This window comes from Ambystoma mexicanum, chromosome 2p (genome assembly GCF_040938575.1).
Source record: "Ambystoma mexicanum isolate Mex_15411 chromosome 2p, UKY_AmexF1_1, whole genome shotgun sequence".
NCBI classification, from domain to species: Eukaryota; Metazoa; Chordata; class Amphibia; order Caudata; family Ambystomatidae; genus Ambystoma; species Ambystoma mexicanum.
In genome coordinates, this window is record NC_090923.1 from 1,286,342,653 (window position 1) to 1,286,366,033 (window position 23,381).

At 45.5% G+C, this 23,381-nt stretch overlaps 1 protein-coding gene across 1 annotated transcript in view; it reads left to right on the top strand.

Annotated features, from left to right (window-relative positions):
* Positions 1-23,381, top strand: part of VWA3A (von Willebrand factor A domain containing 3A) — a 2,090,411-nt gene that overhangs the window by 272,794 nt on the left and 1,794,236 nt on the right. Inside the window, exon 7 of the mRNA XM_069645605.1 lies at positions 10,350-10,448. Coding sequence (XP_069501706.1) covers positions 10,350-10,448 — 99 coding nt within the window. The remainder of the gene's footprint in view (positions 1-10,349; positions 10,449-23,381) is intronic.

The window sequence follows — 23,381 nt, forward strand, 5'->3', positions numbered from 1 at the left end:
GCCGCCCAGGAGCCCTCCAGACATCCTCCGTCTTGCCCCCACAACTGAGGCTCAGGAACCCAGGGTCTGCATTGCTGCAACAGGACAGAATCCAGCTGGACCACTCTTTTTCAAACCAGAGGTACTGATTAGACTTGGGGTACTTGCCTCATTGTCTTCAAGCTTGGCTTTTCTCAGTTGAGATTTGCAGTGGCTTACCTTTAGTTGATTCCAACGCTGCTTTCCACAGGCTTAACAGCTTGTGTCCCTACAAGTGATATTTTTTTTTCCTACAAACTCTCTAACTTTGCAAGACTTTTGATCTAAGAAGTGCCTCGGCTCCATAGACTGTGCTCCAATTGACTTTGGCTGTCCTGGCTCCCTGCAGACTCTTCTAACCCATTGACTTTGATATTGCTGTCCCTCATAGGTGGTAACTTGTTTTAGACTGTTGTTGCTGGGAAAGGCATGTCTAGATTTCATTGGAAGCGTTAAGTGTCCTCACATATACCGAGAACCTGTTTAATCTTTTTTTCCCTTCCTTAAACCTTTCCACCACCTCAGAATCTGCAAAGTATAACTAGTGTGATACATAAATGCCATTAGTGTCCTTGTAAATGAAGTCACCTCAGGGTGTAGGAATTGTGTAAGAAGCATTTCCAAAGAGTATTTACAAACTTAGACTTGTTCTGAAAAGTGATTTTAAAGTGCATTTACATTGTTACAAGAATTGCCTTTTTAAAGAAAGACATCAACTATGACGCCTGACCCACTCCGGCATCATCAAGAGTGAGCACACTGGGTAAGAAGGAGCACCACAAATCCATTTGGGGCTTCCAGCCCAATATGCCAAGCCCATTCCTGCTTTTTCACCCAGATATCTGCCGAATTTCTACAATTCCCTCACTCGCTCTACGAGGAGGCTCCACAAAATGGCGACCGCAACTCTGTTGACACCTTGCTAGGTTACCAAGCTCATCCCAATTGGCTGAGCCTTTGTTTATACTTAGACTCACGGATTCGGAAGGCGACAGCCGGCCTTTCCTATCCAAGGCCTTCCTTATAAGGCCATCTACTGCCTTAGCCTGCCTTGGCCGAACCGTACGACTGAGGAAATACCTGAGGACACTCACTCGTTTCGACCCATACAGCTATATCCGCCACAGAAGCAAACTATCTCCCCCCCCCACCCCCCCAGATGCAATGTCGGCTTTGTATAAACAGCAACCGCTGACTGCATCAAGTGAGTAGACCCAACATTACGCTCCTCAAAGCTCCACAGGGCAAGCTTGACGTCCCACCCTCGCATCATTTCGTCCTCCAAACGACCTGATACCAGAGCATAACGCCGCTCCCGCATATGGCGTTGCAGTGGTTCCACCTTCTTATTTTTCCAAAATACCTTCCAGTCCTCACTTGTGTACTCCTATGCCATGTACTAACTGGCTGCAAGCTCACACGCTGGCTCAGCTGACCCCATGCACATGCTTGTTTATGCTAATTCCTGCCAATTGGCTTCTCGCTGCCTACTCTGGCCAATGGGACTTACTCTCTGAATCAGTTTACCGGTGATAACTACTGCCTTTTTGATCTCTATCTAATTTCAACTCAGCCTGATGGCGATAATTGTTAGCACCAGCCACCCCCGCTTCAAGTGAGCTTGTTGACTTGTGTTGTGTTCTAGTCGTCAATGATATGAACTTTGAATTAGGCTATTGCTGATAATTACTGCACTATTTGAACACTATTCATTTCCAATCAGCCCGATGCTGATGTCTGTTACCACACGCCAACCCTCTATCAAACTAACCAAATATGTATCGAATCCATTGTTATTAAAAATTATGAATGGTAGCCTAGAAAAAGACCTGTTAGGTCGAAACACTTGTCGGCGCCACCTGTTATATCATTAATTGATGAATTTGAGACAATAGAAGATTGGAAAAAATGAAAATCACAAACCTTGTGGAACTACATTTTTCAAATGCAGCAAAAGACAATGGGGTAAATCCCAGCATAAGAAATTGCACATGCGCCGAATGAGTGGAAACTGTAACAATTCTCTCTGGATACACACAATAGGCACCACAAGCACAGGCCTTTTTAAAAGTTTCCACCAACAGGCTGCTAGTGCACCGATAACAAAGATGGAGGGTGCGGCAACCCATGTTCCCTGGTGCTCTTAACGCATTCATTCACAGAGTCACAACACCGACCCACTCCAAAGGTTGTACGCTAGATTGGGTATCAGACTTCAACTGTTCCATCTCCATAACGAACCAGTAGCCTGGTCAGATCATCACCTCATCCTGTTCTCCACCCCTGAAACCTCCCTCCCTAAAGCCACATCAGTACCTCCTACGTTTTCTAGAAATTATCATAACATCACCATTGATAGCCTCCAGCCCCTCATTAGCAACATCCTTAATGAGACCAAGTTGAGTAGCCTTGACCCTCCTAATTTGATAGACATTTATAACGACACTCTTAAATCAGCACTAGACGTCGCACCCCCTCTTAAACTTAGGAAAGCCAAACCCATCGCACACCTCAATAAGTGGTTCACCCCCGAACTACAAAGCCTCAAACATCAAAACATCAGCAGAATCCACATGGCGTAAATCCCCCACCCTCACCAACAAAACTTAATTTGCATCAGCTTCCGCTATTTCCAAAGTGGCTATCCTCTCTGCAAAAAAAGAAGCCTACAACTGCAGAATCCACAATGCCAAATCCAGTACTAAGGAGCTCTTCAGCGTCCTAAAAGAGCTCAAATCCCCAGCTCTGCACTCACAAGACTGCATCAAAGATGCAGAATGGTGCACAGAAATCCAGCAAGCACTTGCAGATAAAATCACTTTACTCCAAAACCAGTTTGAAGCAAAAAAAGGCGAGCCTTACTAACGACTCTGTTCCAGACCCAGATGTAACCCCACAATCTTGCACACCCTTCTCTTTCACACAAGTAATGTCAAAGGAAGTTGAAGACATCATAAAAAGCCTAAAACCTTCCCACTGTCAAGGGGATACCTGCCCAGCATCCAGCATTGAAGTGGGAGCAAAAAACCTAGCCCCCTTCATCACCACTCTGATAGATTCTTCCTTCTCCTCCAACCAGGTACCTAACAACCCCAAGGAAGCTTGGGTTATGCCTCTCTTAAAACAAAAAAACAAAAAACAACCTGGATCCAACTATCCCCACAAAGTATAAGCCCATCACCAACATCCCATTACTTTTAAAAATCCAGGATCGGGTGGCCTACCTGCAAATTCAGAAGCACCTAGAGGAGAATGAACTCCTGGGTCTCAGAAAATCAGGCTTCTGTCATGAACCACCGATTCTGGACCTTCTGGACTTCGTGATCCATGATGCACCGCAACATCAGGTCGCGATCCTCCCAACATGGCCGACAGCACGGAAACGCTGCTCTGTAGTGTCCACGCACAACACGCTGCTTCCTAGAAAATAGGCACGCACCCACGGCTCTGTGCGTCTCAACGCTACTGATCCGAGTTGGTGTGTGTATCGTTCCCATCTATCTCCCAGTTACCTACCCTTTCCTCCTTCCTGGAATCCCTTCCTTTTCCTACCTCGCTTCGGTAAGGCCATTCTCCGTTTTATCCCGGAATCCGTCTCGTGCTCGGTGCCGCGGGCTCCCCTGCACCCGCTGAGCATTGGACATCAGTTTCCCTTCCTTCCTGGATTCCTCTGCCGTAACTTTCCTGGATACTGAACGCAACCTGCTTAAGGCAGTCGGCACTCCTCACACTGGAACCCGAAGACTCGCGTCCCTTCCTGTACAAGTCCCGATCAGTGTGGAAGAAGGAAGGAGTTCCCATGAAGACTGCAATCAAGGATAAGCAGGTGAGAAAGAGGAAAGGGTGTGACAGCTTCAAACCCTGCCTGACATGGAACTGAGACTGTCCTCCTACACCTCAAGATCCAAATGGACAAAGGTAAGCTTGCGATCCTCCTCCTCCTCGACTTATCTGCGGCCTTCGATCTCGTCGACCACCAAATTCTCACCAAGCACCTTAACACAGCTGCAGCATTTTCCACTAACGCATTCGGACTGGGTTAAATCCTTCCTCTCAAATCAGACCACCAGAGTTTTTTTTCCCCCCCTCAGCCGACCCGACACCCATACTCTGTGGAGTCCCTCAGGGCTCATGTGTGTCAACCACACTCTACAACATTTTTACGAAGCTATTATTCGACTGCCTGGACAAATTGGGTGTCATCTAGGCTAACTACGCAGATGACACTCAAGTCCTCATCCCACTCACTGGCTCCTATGACCACGATTCCAAACTACTGAAAGACATTTATCTCGAAATCCAAGCATGGATGGCCAACAGTCTGTCTCAATGACGATAAGACTGAGTTAATGATCGTGGGTACTCGGGCATGACTGAATAAACTTGACAGCAGGCACACATTCTTCGTCATTGACAGCAACATAATCAATGTATCTAAAGATGGAAAACACTGGGGGTCTACTTCGATTCAACACTCTCTCCTTAAAAAACAAGTCGGCAGTGTGGCGTCTTCCACGGCCTACACAAATAAACTGATCTACAGCTGTAAATCGTACCTATCTACAAGTAGTTGCCTAACGTTAGCTAGAGCATTTGCACTGTCTAAACTAGACTACTGTAACACACTATTCCTAGGCTCCTCTGAACACAATCTAAATAGACTCCAGGTATTCCAGAACAACTCACTAAGAGCAGCACTTGGCCTTCCCAGATCCTGCCGTATATTCACTCAGACACAACCTCAACTGGTTGCCCGTCCATGATAGAATCACATTAAACACCCTGGCCACAAGTACACATGCCTCAAAAACACAGCCCCGAAATACCTGTCCTAAGAAATCTGTATATACCAACCCTCGCGCATCCCCAGATCATCTCACTCTCGCAACCTGGCTGTACCAAGATTCAATCTAAAAACAGCCAGAGGAGCCAGCTTCCCAGTCCAAGCTGCCAAATGATGGAACTCTATTCCCATCCTTGTTAGTCAGGAACCCTCCCTCCTCACCTTCAAAGCCAGAAAAGAAAAACTGGCTGAGCCACAAGCCTCCTCACTAAGATATCACCATTACGTTTATCTGACCACTGTTTACTTATGTTATTGTACTCTATCTCCTGTTTATCTATGCTGTAGTACAGGACCTTCAGTTGCCTGACCCACCTGTGACTAGGGTCTCATTTCACTGCCTGCAATGTAATGTGTGGAGACTAGGGTCTCCACATTTGCCTGTAATGTACTTTGCTTCACCTTGTTTGTAACCTAAGTTTCTCAAGCACCCAGTTACCTCCGGGTTTGGTGCGTGATACAAATAATAAAGAAATACACAAAATACAAAAAGAACGCTTATTTAAAAAGTGATGTTAGATAAATAACAATTTTATAACTGAAACCTTGAGTGTAAGTGTTAATTGGTTTATGTTTGAGTTTATATAGCGTTTTACACCAAAGCGCTTTACAGAGTAACAACAAGATACAGTATTGAAAGAAGCATATTTACAAAAATGAAACAAACCAGAAGTACAGTATATGGGAAAATTTGCTCAAAGGGAGGGAGGAGAAGGAGGGAGGGAGGGAGTGGAGGGGAGAGGAGGTAGGTCAAGGAGTATAAATGTCAGGTTTGAGGTCAGCGGGAGTGTGAGGAAGGGGGAGAAGGGGCGGCTGGGGGGAGTTCCCCAGGTGGCCTCCTACGCCTCCTGGTGGCAGTGTCCAGTATGAGGTCAGCGGGAGGAGTGGGGAAGGAGGGAGGCGAGGGGATGGTGTGCAAGAGTTTGAGGGGGAGAGAGGTAGGTGAGGATTGTCAGGGGGGGGAATGGCTTTCAAGGAGGAGCGGAAGGATGGGTAGGTGGGGAGGAGCGGATAGAAAGAGGTAGGGAGTTCCAGTGGAGGGGGTCCAAGAGTTGGAAGGAGGGGAAGCGTGTGGCGACACAAGGGGCAGGGGGTACAGTGAGAAGGTAGAGATCGGTGGATCGGAGAGAGCGGGAGGGAGAGTAAAATGATAGTGGGGTGAGGTCATGGAGAGATTTGTAGACAAGATAGAGGAATTGAAATTTCAATTGTGAGAGGAAGGGAAGCCAGCCGAGTTGAGAGAGCGAGGTAGAAATAGTCACAAGGGCCGAGAAGACATAGAGTACGGATAGAGGAGTGGTAGATGGATTTTAGGGGAGTCAGGTGAGAGACAGGGAGTCCAAAGAGAAGAGAGGAGCAGTAGAAAAGGCGGGAGAAAATAAGGGAGGAAATTAGGAGTTTAGAAGCGTGGAAGGTGAGGGAGGACCGGATCTTGCGTATGTTGAACAGGTGGTGCCGACAGAAGCAAGAGGTTAGGGAGATGTGGTTGGAGAAGGAGAGAGAGGAGTCAAGATGGAGGCCACGATTGCGGGCATGGGACGAGATGGGGAGATTGGAAGGGGGAAAGTAGATGAAAGGAGGGGGAAGGGGAGAGTGTTAGGATGGGAAAAAAGCACTTCAGTCTTGTCAGTATTGAGGGAAAGAAAATGAGAAGACATTCAGTTTTTTATGGCCTTGAGGCAGGATGAAAGAGTGTGGTGGAGGTCAGATGTGAAGGAAGAGAAGGAGAGAAAGAGTTGGGTGTCATCGGCGTAGAAGTGGTGAAAGATGCCAAAAGAAGAGATGACTGGGGCGAGAAGGAAGGTATAGAGAGAGAAAAGAAAGGGTCCAAGTATGGAACCCTGAGGGACTCCATAGCTCAGGGGGAGGCTGGCGGAGGTACGGCCACCCCTGGAGACGGTGAAGGATCGATTGGAGAGGTAAGAGGAGAGCAAGTATAGGACAGGGCCTTTGAAGCCAAAGGAGGACAGAGTTTGTAGAAGTAAGGGGTGGTCTACAGTGTCAAAGGCTGCAGAGAGGTCAAGGAGGATGAGAATTGAGGATTGTTTAGCGTAGCGAGCAGTGAGGAGAGAATTGAGTACATAAGTGAGGGCAGTCTCAGTAGAGTGTTTAGGGCGGAAACCAGACTGAGAGAGGGGGGGAGGAGGAAGTGGGAGGAGACGAAAGTTGAGAGTTGAGAGTATGCTAGGCGTTGAGGAACTTTGAGATGAAGGGGAGAAGGGAGATTGGTCTGAAGTTGGAGGCGAGAAGAGGGTTATCAGAAGGCTTCTTCAGGATAGGGGTGATGGTAGCGTGTTTGAAAGCTGAGGGAAAGGTAGCAGAAGAGAGACAGATGTTAAAGAAGGTGGTTAGGCAGGGGATGAGGAGAGGGTAGACTTTGGGGATGAGGGAGGTGGGGATGGGATCGGAGGGGGCAGCGGTGGGGTGAGTTTTGAACAGGAGGCGGTAGACGCAGGCTGGGGTGATAGGTGAGAAAGTGGACATATTAGTGGAGGTGGGAAAGGAGGGGCGGAGGAGGGGAAAAGGAAGGAGAGGAGAGGATGTTTTGGCAAAGAGAGAGGATTTTGGATGAGAAGAAGTTGGCAAAGTCCGATGGACAGAGTTCATGGAAGGGTCGGAAGTAGGAGGGGAAAGAAGACGAGAGAGGGTCTGGAAGATACGGCAGGGGTGAGAAGCTTGTGAGTGGAGTAGGTTAGAATAGAAGGAGCACTTGGCAGATGTGAGGCAAGAGTCATAGAGAGAGTGATATGAGAAGTAAGAAGATTGGTTAGCCACAGAAGGGGATTTGAGCCAGCATTGTTCAAGGCGACAGAGGAGGCAATGCATTGACAGAAGGTGAGGGGGGAGAGCCAGGGTTGGGAAGGTTTGTGAGAGGGTGAGAAGGAAGTAAGAGGATAGAGTTGGTCAAGACTGGAGGATATAGAGTTCGTATAAAATATGGCTGCGTCTATTTACAAATTTCATTGCTACAGCTCACATTTCCTCCCCTCTTGAGATGGGTCTGGCTGCTCAATCACACTACCAACTTGTGTAGTACAGACCTATACCAAAAGGTGGGTTACCTAATACCAAACAGATAAGTGTTGTGTAGTCTCACACAGTGTTACTACATCAACGAATGTGAAAGCTCTGTGCTACCTGTCACAGGAGAGGATTTAGCAAAAGCCACTTGAGATCATAATCATCTTCCTCATGCCACTGTAACGACTTCCGAACAACAAATGCAAATGTGCCTCTGCCTACCTTGGAGAAGGTCTGTTGCCAGTTGACTTAGTTCACTGACGATTGAGCATCCCGAGTCTTGAAAATCTTGCCATTCAGATAAATTGTCATTCTCATCTCCTGCTCTCTTAGAGCATTGTTAGCAGCCTCATCAACTTAGTGACACACATGGTCATGGGTTCGAGCCTGAATGGAAGGCTCACTAATTCCCAGACATGCACTCCCGCACCAAAACTAAAGGAACTTCCTACGAGGGGAGTACATTAGGCACATTGGGTTAGGCATCCTTTAGGTCGTGAGTCCCCACTCTGCATTTCTGAGCATATGCATCTCTTCCATCCTAAAATGATGGTATTCTGCTAAACCATTAACTCTCAAATATTTCACTGTTTGAATCATCTCTATTATGTGCAGCCAACAAATGGTTTGCACAAACACTCTGTGGTGTGGCATTTTATTTGCTGACCTATAGAGATCCATTGCGTCTCTAAAAAAAAAACAAAAAAAACAATAGATGCAGTACATTGTTTACCCTCAAAACTCATCTAGTTGCAGTGCATTGACTACTCTCAAAAGTTCATCTAGATGCAATTCATTGGCTACCCTCAAAATTAATCTGAATGCCATACGTTGGCTACCCTAAGAATTGGTCTAATTGCAATACATTTTCTAGCCTTGCCTTTTGGCCATCTCCCTTAAGTATTGGGTGCGATACATACCTGTCTCCTGTTTCTGGCTTCTTGGTTTTATATCCGCGGCTTGGATTCTCTGGAAATAAATGAAACTAAATATAGCTCAAACGCAGCCATGAGCAATGTCTGCCAGGTAGGAGATGACAGGGGCTAGCTTCTCTGCCCCTAAACACTGCTGCTGTCCTTGGTGGTCTCCTTGTACCTCTTCCCATGTTACATGTGCCACTTCAGGCGGCACACCGGTCATGAGCTCACTTCTGAGATCATGCCATGGGCAGCATCTCCTGCACACTGGATCCATGCTCGAAGTGGATGCTTACACAAAAGTAAGAACAAAGCGAACTGTGGTGAGCAATTTAATCGTAAGCCCCACCCATGCTCAATTAAGCTGGCCCTTGAAACTGTGGGCTCCAGCAACTTCACAATTGAAACATTTAACATATAAAAATGAGCTCAATTCATATTTGCATACACTACAATGAGGAATTGCAACCAGCATAACCTGAATGAGGATTGTCACTTTTTACTCAGTTTTGAGTATAGTGAAGCATAATAGTTGCTTCAGGTCTTGCCATAGTATTCTTCTAATCAGATGGAATTGAAAAAGAAAGGTTCAAGCCTGGCCCTTCGCAGAGCTACTGATAGACCCATTGCTCTTGCTGGAGAGTTACATGGTCTTTTGTGTAAAACATTGATGCAGCATGGCCATGCATTAACAATGCCAGGCTTCCAATCATTAGTTTATTCTTGTTACGTTGTAAGAGTTTCTGCAGAACAGTGGAAAATATGAATTCTAAATTGACTGTCCCTAGATTCCAACATGAGTCTGAGTGTTTCTTTTGCGGGGTGTAGTGAAATTTTAGATGTCTAAAAAATGAAAAAGAAAAGATAACTGTCAAGCCATGCGATGCACAGCAGTGCGCGCAGGGGCTGACGGGCCCAGCTAGAATGGAAGAGGAGTTGGCGGGTGGGGGAGTTGAACACCCTCCAAACCCCCTTCACTCACCAGAGATGTGGTGCTTTTGTATTTTGAAGGCTGCACAAAAACAGGCAAAATAAATTGTTTTGTTTTTGTTTTTGACCTTCAAAATGCCGAAATATCACATGAAAACCATTTTGCAGACTAATTTGCATAATACTATGTAGTCAATAGCAGGTATCTAAGGTGCCACTTTTGATGACTTGAGTACTAAAGGAAAACTATGCATAATATAACTCCTTTTACAAATACACCATGTGGCGGCTGTTTTTATGGGGCAAGCATGCTAGGTAATGTGCTGCAATTATATTACTAAAACGATGGAGCATGTTGCAGTATCGAACTTTGACTTACAAGCAAATACAGCTAACCCGTTGTTTTGAATGAGATCTTCACTTGAACACATTTTATGGTGTGCTTGTTTGGTTCAGTGTTAGACATTGATGCAATTATTTTCTAACTGATGGACAAGTACAACAATTTCAAAATGAAGACTTAATTGTTTCAGTGTACATTCATTTTAGAAAGTGTAGTTAATGATATATGATAAGTCATAAATCCTTGCATGTTTTAAACTTGTGTATGCTTTGCTTAGATGTTTGGACTTGTGAAAGGAAGCAAAATTGGAATCCTCGTTGATTCATCAGACCTAGCCTGCGGACCAGGTCTTCTTGATTTCCAAAAGGGACTTTTGGTAAGTAAATGTGAACATGTTGCAGTCAAAAAACCAGCAGTCTATGAAAACTGTTGTATTCCATTTGATGATCTAAAATATTAATATTCAGGCTGTCAGCTAACAAGACTGGAGTCGCAAAACACTGGAAAGCCAATAACTGCTAGAGGTTAGCAGTTATCCTATGTCCGCTTTTTGTTCTTTTGTTCGCAATATGCCTTTTGCCTGCAATTTTGATCGTTCTCTGTTGCATGGAGGGGATGTGACTCAACAGGTTTATAGTGATTTTTTTCGAATGCCATTATGTCGAAAACATTTTGCCTAAAAAAATATTTCGAATGTCTTTTTTTTTTCATTTTTTTTTTTTTTTAAATGGGGGGGTTCCCTCCCAACCCCGTTTTTTTTAAGCCTTTTTTAAACTTACGAAACAAACTATAAACTAAAAAAAAGACATTCGAGAAAAAAAATATTCAGCAAAATGTTTTTGACATTGTATTTTGAAAAAATGTTTTCAAAAAAATGACCGGATGCCGACTGAACACTACTATTGGTATCATTTACACGTTGCCAGCAGTGCCCCTGTCTTAACCTTTGATGCTCCTTGGCCAATAGGCTCCAAACGGTCATATTGGCACTGGTCCAACAAGATCAATGCGGCTTCATGCCGCAAAGATCGACCAGAATGAACCTACGACGTTTACACCTGCTCCTGGAAAGGGCCCCAACCCTTAATACACCACTCATGTTGCTTGCAATTGATTTTGAGAAAGCGTTCGATTCGGTGGTATGGGCAAGTCTGCGGACAATAATGCGGCGTATGGGCATAGGCGAAACCTTTCTCAGCTTAGTTCAACTTCTATACGAGGCCCCCTTGGCTGCAGTTAGAATAAACGGTTGGACCTCTAGAACCTTCCCAATGAACCGGGGCACTCGACAGGGCTGCCCACTGTCCCCCCTTCTCTTCGCCCTGGCAATCGAGCCACTAGCCCGATGGCTCCGACAAGTAACTACATGGTCCGGATTACAATGGCCAAACTGACGGGAGGATAAACTCTCCCTTTATGCAGACGACCTATTGTTGTATTTGAGTAACCCGGACCATGCATGCCCCATCATAGCCCGAATGCTGATGACCTATGGGAATTTCAGTGGCCTCAGGGTAAACTGGGGGAAATCAGTCCTCTTCCCGGTTAAAGGCGACGATCTGGCAATTCCCCGGGACACCCCATGTCGAGTGGAGAGGGAAGGTTTTCGTTACCTGGGCATATGGGTCACTGGGACACTATCAAACTATGTGTTGCATAATCTACACCCGCTGATCGACCGCTTCGATGGTGACGTACAGCACTGGAGGCTCCTGCCACTAACACTCATGGGGAGAGCGGCCCTCTTCAAGACGATGGCACTTCCACGTTTCCTCTACATCCTGCAGAACGCCCCACTAGCCATACCAAATTCTGAGTTCACCCGGGTAGAGGGCCTCTTAAGGAAACTAATATGGAAGGGGGGGGGGGCAGCCCCGAATAGCACCTGCCACGCTGCAGCGCTCTGTTTGGGAGGGGGGCATGGGAGTCCCACATCTCAGATCCTACTACTGGGCCAATCAATTAAATATAGTTAATGACCTCCTTCATGGGGACCCAGAACTCCCACACATCAGAGCGGAATTACCTATTATCCAGGACACCCCACCAATCCGAACACTATACCAAAGCATACCCAGACCCCCCGCACAAACTACTTCATCCCATATCACCACGACACAACCACTATGGGGTAATCATATGCTGACGGAGGTTAAAAAGCTGACTACATGGACCCGATGGGTGAGTGCCGGGATAAAAGTGGGAGATGTTATCGCGGATGGCGCCATCCTCCCGTTTGAAATGCTTCAACAGAAATTTGGAATCCCGGCAGCAGAACAATATCACTATACACAACTAACACACGCTCTCAGGGGTTACAGGCAAGAACTTGCCGACGCACCAGATTATACACCCTTGGAACGTAACCTACTAACACAACATATCCCCACCAAGGTAACGACTATACTGTATAAGGCCATCAATGCATTCGCTACTCCGGAACTGGCCAGCCTCAAAACTAGATGGGAGCGGAATATTGGGGATATTGACCCTCAGGACTGGATTCAGGTCCTCGTGCACCCCCACTAAATCGCAATAGACTCCAGAATAAGACTGGTACAGCTCAAAATACTCCACAGAGTATACTACCCCCGTGTGGCCCTTTTCGGTTGGGGAAGGGCAGCAGATCCCTATTGCCTGAAATGCCGGGAGGAGGAGGGCACTTTTTTTCATCTCCTCTGGGAATGGCCCAAAATCAGAGACTTCTGGACACAGTGCTCACAAGTACTTACAAGAACGCTGGGCCGTACTATAACACTAGAACCCGCAATAATGCTACTGGGCGCTCCGGATGAAAGCACCTCGAACAAATGGGAGGGTATTTTTCTCTCCACGGCAATGGGCCTGATGAAGCGGGACATGGCACAGAAATGGGGTGCACCGGAATTCCCAACAGTCGACCAATGGGTCAATGAAATGGACATCTGCGTGACAAAAGAACACAGAATATACACGGCACAAGGGTGCCCTGCAAAAGCTACGAAGATCTGGGGAAAGTGGGAAGAACGTGAAATCTGAGAACTATTGGTGGGCAACGGCGGGAGCACTGGGGTCCTAACTTCAACATTATAGGCGATATACTACTGGAGGTGATGCATGGAGTGACAAATGTGAACAGACCAAGGAATCAACCCGGGATGAGGAGGTGGAGGGGAGGAGGGGGGGAAACTGTTGATATTTTGTATGAATGTGTTTAAATCACCAATAAAATATGTTTATTAAAAAAAAAGAAAGAGGACTTACAGTCAAGGGTGTCAAAGGACTCACTCAGATCTATGCGAGAGGGTTTACCTTTCCATGCAAACCGATTGTTCCTCCCTACGGCACAATTGAGGGACAAGGCGTTACTGTGGTGCCGTAAGTCCCCCTTAGTGGGGCATGCAGGGGAACGGAAGACTCAGCAAATGTTGGAAAGATAGTTTTGGTGGCCGGGTATGAAGAAACAAGTACATGTCTATATCCAACAATGTGTGTGATAACTGCATGAGGAATAAGGCTGATAGTGTGAAAAGTTGAGGTCTACATCCTTTACCCACGCCAGAAGGGCCTTGGTTAAGTAGATGTATGGATTTCATTAATGAGGTACCAGAAGATAACGGGCACAACACCATCATGGTCATGGTTGACCATTTCTCGTTGCAGGCAAATTTTGTCCCTTGTGTGTGTATTGTAAGTGCGGGTCAGTTAGCAGACTTATTCCTTCACAACATTGTACAACTCCATGCGTTACCTCGTATCATTGTTTCTGATCGGGGTTCACAATTCACATCACGGTTTTGGCACGGCTTTTGTCGGTTGTTAGGAATCAGCTGTGCACTATCTACAAGTTACCACCCACGAACAGAGGGTCAAAACAAGTGGGTAAACTAAGCCATGGAGCAATATTTGTGGTGCTTGTTGGCAGATGGAATGAACTCATGGGTGAAGGTTCTCTGGGTAGCAGAGTTCATGCACAATAACTCAGTACATGCTTCTTTGGGCATGTCACCCAACATGTGTTTAGACAGTCAAGAACAAGACATGCTCCCAGAACATATTCCGGTGACAGTAAATTTGCCAGCACTCATGCAGCACAAACAGGTGCTTGGAGACATCAAGCAAAGGGCACGCCAAACCTTGGAAAAGGCTAAAGTAACTTTCAAGAGAGATGCCGACAGACGAAGGCAAGAATCCCCTAGGTATGCGGTGGGGGACAAGGTGTGGTTGTCCACACCGAACATATGCATGGTGGGATGCATTGCTTCATTGGCCCTTAATGTAATTGTTAAATGTGTATCTGACACAGCAGTTAAATTGAAGTTTCATGGAACTTTAGAAATACATCCTGTGTTTCATGTATCTCTAAAACTGCAGCACCAGGGGTTCTACCCAAGAAGCCACCAATTATCACGGCAGATGGACAGGAGGAATACGAAGCACAGAACATTTTGGATTCAAGAAGGCGTCAGCGTCGTATATGGTATTTAGTGGAATGCGCTGGATATGGACCAGAGGATCGGTCATGGGAACTGGCAGAGGCAGTGCACGCACCAAAACCGACTAAACTATTTCATGAAAGGCACCCAGACAAACCAGGGCCTGAGGCGGGCCTTAGGAGAGGGGGTACTGTAAGGATATGCGGGGCTACTTGTGGGCATTGCCATCAGGCATGGGCAAAGAAGCCCTGGCGCTGTGGCTCGCTGGGACCATAAACCCTGTTTGGGACTACATATCCCACGATCCCCTGCGGCCACGTGCAGCACACACGTGACGCTCGGTCTTGAAAAGCTTTGCACTTGCCTGTGCTCCATGCTGTTAGTTTTGACTGTTGGAGGCACGGGCAGGGTGCGATTATGTGGAGCAGGGACGCGGAATCCAGTGCAGCGGCGGTGAAGTGCTCCTTCTGTTCGGAAGTGGGGCTCGGTTTTCCACATCTCCTGAGAATTTCACGTGAGCCTCTCTACTTCCCAGCACGTCCTTATGAGTGGTGCCGACCACGAGGCGTTTTGCCTGCTACAATCCGCTATGGGTAACCTTGAGAGGTCCCCGAGCTAAAGATGAGTACTAATTGCATAAGAATCACTCCTGTTGCATGCATTGTATTTACTCTGTGAGGAAACAGAATCACTGGTCTGCTTTAACTATGGTGTTCTGAATTAAGCCACCAGCTTGCTGTGGAGTAACAGTGGAGGGCATTTTAATGCATACAAGGAAGCAGCGCTGGATGGAGTGCGCTCCAGATGCTGATGCCCGTTTCATTTCATCATGTGTTCCATTCCACTGTGTCATTCCAAACATGTATTGCTTAAGTCATGTTCTCATTTTGTTTATGTAAACATTGAGTCCGTTCTGGGTTGTCATCTGTGGGAGTGTATGCGGGTAGGTGGAGTTCCTAGGAGGAAGCAAGCGGGAGTATAGGCTTGGTGTTGGCAGGATGTAAATGATCAGCGCTGGTACTATTCCAGGTGTGAGTCATTAGTGCATTGTATGAGAGCTGTATGACATTTCCAAAGAAAACCCCCTACCTATCCACTTACGTTTCCCTAACCCTCTTCCCCCCCATTGGCTGCTGAGTGGTAACCTGTTTTGTAAACTTCAGGGACCCATGCCAACCAAGGTGGGATGGTCATACTCCCTTCGGCATCCGTGGTTAGGGAGGGGTTGCTGATACCCCTCCGGGTGTGACAGAAACACTCCTGTTTGATTTTGTATTGGTGGAGATCAACAGTGGCCTGGTCATTGCTACTTTCTGTCCTGTGGGGGCAGAATAGACTTGTGTTTCAAATCACATTATTTATGCTTCTCTTCTGCCTATCTATGTAGGCAGACATCAGTTTCCTTACTGCTTTTAGTTTTGTTGGAGAGTTCCAACAATGTCTTTTAACAGGCACAATTATTAGAGCATAAATTGACAAATGTTCTACATTCTGAAGCATTATGTCTACATGCATCAATCAGCATGTTGTCAGTATTAGTTTGTTACAAATTATCTCTTTTGGATATCCAAGGGCAATAAGCCGTTGCTGTTTAGCTCTTTGCTTTTATGAGCCCATGCCATCGCTTCCATAGTTCTTATTACAATTTTCTAAGGGTTCAACAGACAGAGCCTCAAACGATTGAAAATGGGGGTGCATGGTATATTTAATATTGCCTCATGGGCATAAACAATTTCATGTGTGGTAATAACTAACCGGGCTTGCTCAGGACTTTTTAACACTTATACTATTGTATCCTGGTGTTTAAACGATTCATGCAATACAACTGAGATGGTATAATTGCATCCACCTTCTTGTTCCATATTCCTAGACGTTTAGTAGTTAACACATCACCCACAGAGGTAAGTGTTGAAATTGATTTTTGTTGGCATTTGAATCATTGCTTATTGCGAGTTTTATGAATCTTGGATCTTTCCCCCATATTTCCCCTTTTTACTTGGGTATCATTTGTGATAACATCTTCAGTATTAATTATTTGTAGCTCTGTATCTCCATGGATCGCAAAGTTTGACGACCAAAGTTCTTTCACAGTTCACATTGGGTGAACACTTCACCCCTGGGTCCCCCTCTTCTGGGTGCTGACCCTTCGCTCACAAATATAAATGTTTTTCAAACTGTTCCGGTGCACATTCCTTGTTCTGGTTTATCTTGGTCAACACTCTGTTTTTCGGGACTTTAGACTTTGTCCCCTTTTCATTAGTAACCCACTTCCGAGTTCAGTCTCTCCAATTTCACATTCACTTTGACTCTCAATGTTCACGGATTTCACTTCCCTTTTACTTTCACTATGCAGGATTCGCTTCCCTTACATTCTCAGATTTGTAGATCAAAGCCTTTCGATTGTACAATGATTTTACTAGACCTCCAGTATGACCAGTTTGACCTCTTCTGTTGGCTCTCCTAGAGCCCCCATCCAGATGATCCTCCCGCACTGATGCACCCCCCAGGAACTGGATCCAATAGCGATGGCCATGTCCTGGCCACCTGGAGGACAGATCCCCAGGGACTAGCTAGGAAGACGCCTTCAGGTTTCTCAGTCCCCATTTAATTTATTAGCTTGTCTGCTTCATCATTTGCTTTACTTATAAACATTGAGTGTTAGACTTATCCCCCAAGTGGCAGGTACATGGCAGCTTTTCTTTTTACCATGTTTCTACTTAGCAGAGCCAACATTTATGTATATGTATTACAAGTATAAAGTAATGTAATTCAGCCCCAACATAAAACAATGATCAAATGTGACGTATCTGGACAATTCACCCCTTCTCCCCTGACAGGAGCCACTTCCTTTGAGACTAGGGAGGTGAGCCCGCTCTGAAAGACCCTCCCTAGGGGTCTAAGCAAGTGGGACCTCACTGTGAGTGACTCCCCTCTCTGGGGCAAGGGCTTCCATTCCAATGCCGACCTCCCTGAAAGAACTACATTATCTGTTTTACTTTGGTTTCAGGAGCTTTTTATGATATCACTGTGAAACCCCCCACGACCAGTATTTCAATTTAGATTTGTAGGTGTCGCTTTGGTGTGTGAAAGACCGGGACTAAGAGATCCCCCACTCCGTTTGTTTGTAAGGAAATGTGTATTTTCCACACACCTTCCACACACCTTCTTGCTGCACCACAATTATGTATGAAGAAAGTTCCACAATCACATGTGTTGTGATCCAATTAGTTTTGTTTATTGGCCCTTTCCGATTACACGTGTTTCGGCATTGACTATGCCTTTTTTCAAATCTGGGCATATCTATAATCCTTCATCGTTATTCATATATGCATGTTTGTGGAGATGTTGAGATAGTACTGGGGTAAATCCCATCTGCTGAAAATGTTTGTTTCTTGCAGCTCTGCATACATTGGGTTGAAAAGCAATTAATGTTTTGAGTACCAGCAATCCTTCTTCCTTCCTATTGGCTTCAGGTAATGCTGACTGCTATCTGAGGGCCACCGTAAATGAAGGACACACCTTTTCTGTTTGTGAGGACGTATGTGCACAGAATAAGAACTTTGAATGGAGAGAGACTGGAGAAACCATGCGCAGCTTCTACGAAGTGAGGAGAATCCATAGTACGCAGAGGCAAGCCTCTGGAAACATGTCCTGGAGGGGCATAGCTATGGATAGTCAGCTGTAGCATAGCGGAAGTGAAGCCTGCTAGCTGGAGGCAATGAAGCAGGTACACTGACCATGCAGGAGGCTCTGAGCCTGAGAGGAGCCTAGATGGGAAGAAATTGTTTCTGGTGGTGTGACCACTTGAAGTCGGTGGTGGGCCGGGCGCCCAGCAACAGACGCTGAAACCCGAAACAAGGAAGGAGCCAGAGATTCAGATCTCCACACAGCGAGTGCCGGTCCAAGCGGGATGAGGATGAACAAGAGGCAAGTGCTCCCACCGCCAGCAAAGGCAAAATACTGTGGGGTCAGAAACTGCCAAAACCATTTTTGGTATCAGACATAGGGAGACTGAAATGAGCACAAGACTCGGGTAGCCTGGAATGAGAGTGTTTCTAATATTGATTGTTAAGGCTGGAGAAGTCACTGTGAGAGTGAAAGCATGAAACTGGTGTGCAGCCCCCTGTAAATAAAGTGAAAGAAACACAAGTACTATCTATGAAGGCTTGGGAAGCCATGCTCACTAACAAATTGAGATATATATGGCCACAAGTCTTGTGGACGAGGAAGTCAAAGGAATATGTGCGATTTGTATCCTGGCTGAGGAAGCCAAAACATGTGTCGAAGTGTTTGAATTGAAGATAACAAACCCACCACAGAGTGACAGGACTTTGTGGAGTCCCAGTGTCACAGGAGGTGGCAATCAAGAAGAATACCTGTAAAACTAATCCCTGGAGGGATTTTTACTACTGGAAGAATCTACATTGATCCTGGTGGAATGTGACCAGTGGTAAATCACGAATTAAAAAAAGCAAGAGAAATTGTCTTGTGTTCCCCACAGGGGAAAAGCAAGAACTGTATAAAAAAAAACTAATATTTTAACTGATGAACTATAGCAAGGACTGGATATCTCCTAGGGCTATCTTAATTGAACTTTGAGACAGAGGGAAGTACTCCAAGAACCGGGCATGGCAGAAGCAGGTGCCGAGGTTCTGCAAGCCTCGTTTTCTTTTTAGATAGGTTTTTCAAAAGTGGTAGGGCCAGTTAGGAACTTAGAAATTTGGACTCTGGGCTCTTTATTTTGGACTACGACAAGCACCCTTAGTTTTTGTTTTATAAGGCATGGAATTTCCCTCGTAATGATGTGGCCAGTTGGGCATTTTTCTTTTATTTTGAATAAATACCTAATAACCATGACCCATTGCTGTCCTCCTCCTCCTCCTCGTCCTCCTCCTGGTAAGCTGCACAATATAATAAAATCAATCACATTAAAGACAGTTCTCTAAAAACAACACAAATGAATGACACATCCATACAATTTCATTGTCCAGTCAGCTGCTTAAGTCAGCTAGATTAGCAAAATGTATTAGAGCATATGCAGAATGTTGTGCAGGTTAGCGTCTTTGACGCTTAGGTATATATTCCTGATGGAGGGCACTCGCCACAGCTCAAGGGGCAACGTTAGTGCAACACTCTTCCCCCACTTACCCCCCACCCAGACAGTCTAATTAGTCTGAGTATTGTGATGAATCAGATGGTGTCATCACTTCTCTCCCAGTGGTGACCTCTCCCCATGTGGCCAGGGGATGGCAGCCTCTACCTGATCCTGAACCTGGGCATGGCTATATGACAGAGGAACACATCGGATGAGGCATGTTATCCCCCTTTTTCATTTGAGGATACCCCTGCCATTCCCCATGCATCAATGGCATATTGTCATCCCTCCCCTCAGCAACACAAGAAAAGCACTGAAATTGTCTTCCCACGTTCTGCACACAAGACATCAAGCACTGACTTGCACTTAAAGCTCACCAAGAACACTGTACCAAATTTCACATCCAAGTTATCAGAATCAGACTTTTCCCCTAAGTGTGAAAATACTACAACAAGGAAGGTGAGCCGAGTAATGAGGAACAATGGAGACCAGGAGCGCAGGCTGCACTCTAGTTATTACAGAAACTTACCTGAAGCTGGGAAAGAAGCAGCGAGAGAAGGCAGGACGCTTCAAGGCCGCCATTGGCTTGCAACGGAAGAACCGACATACGCCAGCCAAAGCTGGTGAGTCCACCCAAGGGAAGCAGGGACACCAGGGCGGATCTGCAAGCCTACCAAACCCAAATGGAAATAAAGCAAATAAGAAAGAATAAGTACGTGAAATTCCCTTAAAGAGGCGTAACGGAATATACAGAAAAGACTGTCTAGTTTGTGAATGTGTGCAATACACCTATGCGAGAAATTCTGGCAAGATAGTATACAAAGACAGGACAGTACTGATATAAGAGATTGTCAAGTCTGCATGGGTGCGCAGTACATATATAAGGAAAGTCCTGGCAGAAGAGTATACCAGGTGGATTTAAGATGGAACCAAATAAACACAAGAAGCTATCACGTTTGTACATGTGTACCAGATTGATGCAAGCTACAAGAATATACCTATGAGAAAAGCCCTTGCAGAAAATACACCAAGTCAAAAGCTGCAAGAACACATATATACACAAGAGAAAAGTCCTGGTAAGAAAGTATACCATGCAAGTTCAAGTCAGGAGAGGAAAAGCCCAGGTGAGAAATTATATTAGGAAGATCAAAGGTGCAAAAATAATACATAGGAGACCAGCCCTGGCAGGAGAGTATACCAGGCAGATACAAGTTGCAAGTATCTTTAAGTGGAAATGCCCTGGTGGGAAAAGTATCCCAGGCATGGACATGTTGAACAGTGTGTGCTATACAGTATCGGAGAAAGTCCTGATCAGCATATAACGGGGCAAGTTTCCGAAAATACATTAAAAAAAAGAAAGTGGAAACCTGGCATTGAGAGTACACCAAGTATCAGAGAACGATATGGACTAACAGCTAAGTTGTTTTGTGTGCTTGATCAAAAGAAACTTGAGGGACTGACATTCTTGAATTACAAGAAAGAGTGAAGCGAAATCCTGGGGAAAATAACCACCCTCTGGAGCAAGGAACTCTGTCCTTCTGACCCTTTTTTGTTGTAGTTAGACATTTCATTTTTGAACATTTGTGTACTACTAAAGGCCAAAGACATTTTTCCTTTTCACCTTCGAGTTATTCGTCCTAGATCTGAGGGCCAAAATAGTACTTTGGACACAGGACGATTTGCATTCGACATCCTGACATTGGACAGACCCTTATTTTTGGCTTTCTAGTGAGGAAACACCTCTTGGAGTAGGGACAGAGAGCCATTTCCCAACCCCCTTTTATTTTAATAGGTCTTTGACCAAAACCATGAATACACTGTGTCCGTGTCTCATTCCTGGCTCATCACAGTATCTTTATTAATATGCAGCAGGAACAATTCAGGTGAGACCACAGTAGCAATCACAGTAGCAATCACGCTAGCCCAAACCTCTTTTTGATATTGTATTAGACATATCAAGACTAGAAGGAAGCCCAAAATATCCACCAGCTTAGTGCAGTATAATCCATAGCATATGATCATGCAATCAAGTGTTATATCTGTACCCCGCCACCAAGGCACATCAAAATGTGCCCTTTGTAGGTGCTTCACCCTAGGTAAAAACCTCCACAAGTATTCCAGTTCTTAGTTACACCTAGGGCCTTAAAAGAATTCAGTGCCTCAATGCCTCATCCTCCCCAAAGGCCAGAAAATAGCAGTGTCAATATGAGAAAATTCATTAAGGGCTTCCAAATCAAGTTACTTGTTACTGTATTGGCTTTTTGCTGGAGTAGTCTAACCAGCCAAACGAAAGGAGAGGAGCACAGGTCCACGAGTTACAGGATCCTCTGCCAGATGGCACAGATTGCTTTGCTGCTGTGGACGTGTGCACTGACGCCCTGAGGGTCCGTTTTGATGGCAGCACCCTCTGGCCCTCCTAGGATTATCCTGGGTTCTCCTTCCTCCTCGTAGCGGTACAGACTGCCAAGCTGTTGTGGAAATGCGCACTAATGCGCACAGTCATCCTTTCGTTAGGATGCTTGGGTCCTCCATGGATCCTCCTGTGCCCTCCTTTCTCCTAAGGGCCCAGACTGCCACACACTGCTGAGAATGTTATAAATAGGAAGAACACATTTGTTCCTGAAATATGTCTGCTGGGTTCAGTCACTATAATATGTGATAATAGGATACATAGGGTCCTACCATTTCTCTATGGCTAACAATTGATAGGTGTATATGTGGATATCCGTATTTTACTATCGGGCAGCAATGGCACACTGAATTAAAATGGTGGGCATTAATTACATTGAGCATTATGCAGCCTAACAAAGTTGAGGATGGGGTATGCACACGTGTGTACTCGTTTGAGAACTATGATACAAGAATTAGGCTTAACACCAGATATATATCCACCTTGAACAAAACGCGTGTGAAGTTATACTAGATCAATATGTAATGAGGGAATACTGATCATCAGATTAGGAATGTTGAAGTGATCATTTTATGAAATGTACTGTTGCTAGGCCTGAGTATTTTGAAGGTCTCATCAGTGCCATGAGTTGTGTTCTTGGTTGTTAGACCGGTTACAAAGAAAATGTACGTCACAATCAAACCCTAAAATTATAAGAGGAGTGACTACATTCGTACTGGAATGTTTATAATCGATTATAGGACACAATTGCTGAAAGTATCTAACTATGATTGTGTTTAGCTCGAGACCAATAAAGAGATTTAAAACAAATACCGTCGTTAGAAATCCGTGTTCTCATGGTCACTAATCCTCTGGAGGAGGGAGTTTGGGAGGGAAGTTGTCGATCAACTTCACATCTTGCTTGCTGTTTCCTCATGGACTAAGACCTGCAGGACCCAGAAAGGAGAAGAGGAGCTGAGGGATGGGGAGTACTGGCAATAACAAAGAAAAAACGTGTTTTGTGTGCATGCAAATTTGGTTGAATATAGCTATGTGTATGTGTGCATGCTTGTGTTTGTATGTGTGCAGTGAGCAAGGGGGCAGGTTGTGGTAGTCTGAGAGCTACCTTTGGGCTGGACTGGGCACTGAAAGCCAAATGAGGACAAAACTGGGCGGGCACTAAGAGCCACATGGGAGGCAGAATGTTGCACTGAGAACTAAATGGGGGTAGACCCGGAGCAGGGCATGTGCCATGTGGCATCCCTTGGTCAGGGAGTGCAACATGGGGGTGCACCAGGGCAACATGCAGCATGGAAATGTGCTTTACAATGGCATTGCTGCCACTTATTGTTGAGGCAGGTCTCATGATTTTCTTTGTGCAGAAGCAGCATGAAACTACGACCCTTACGT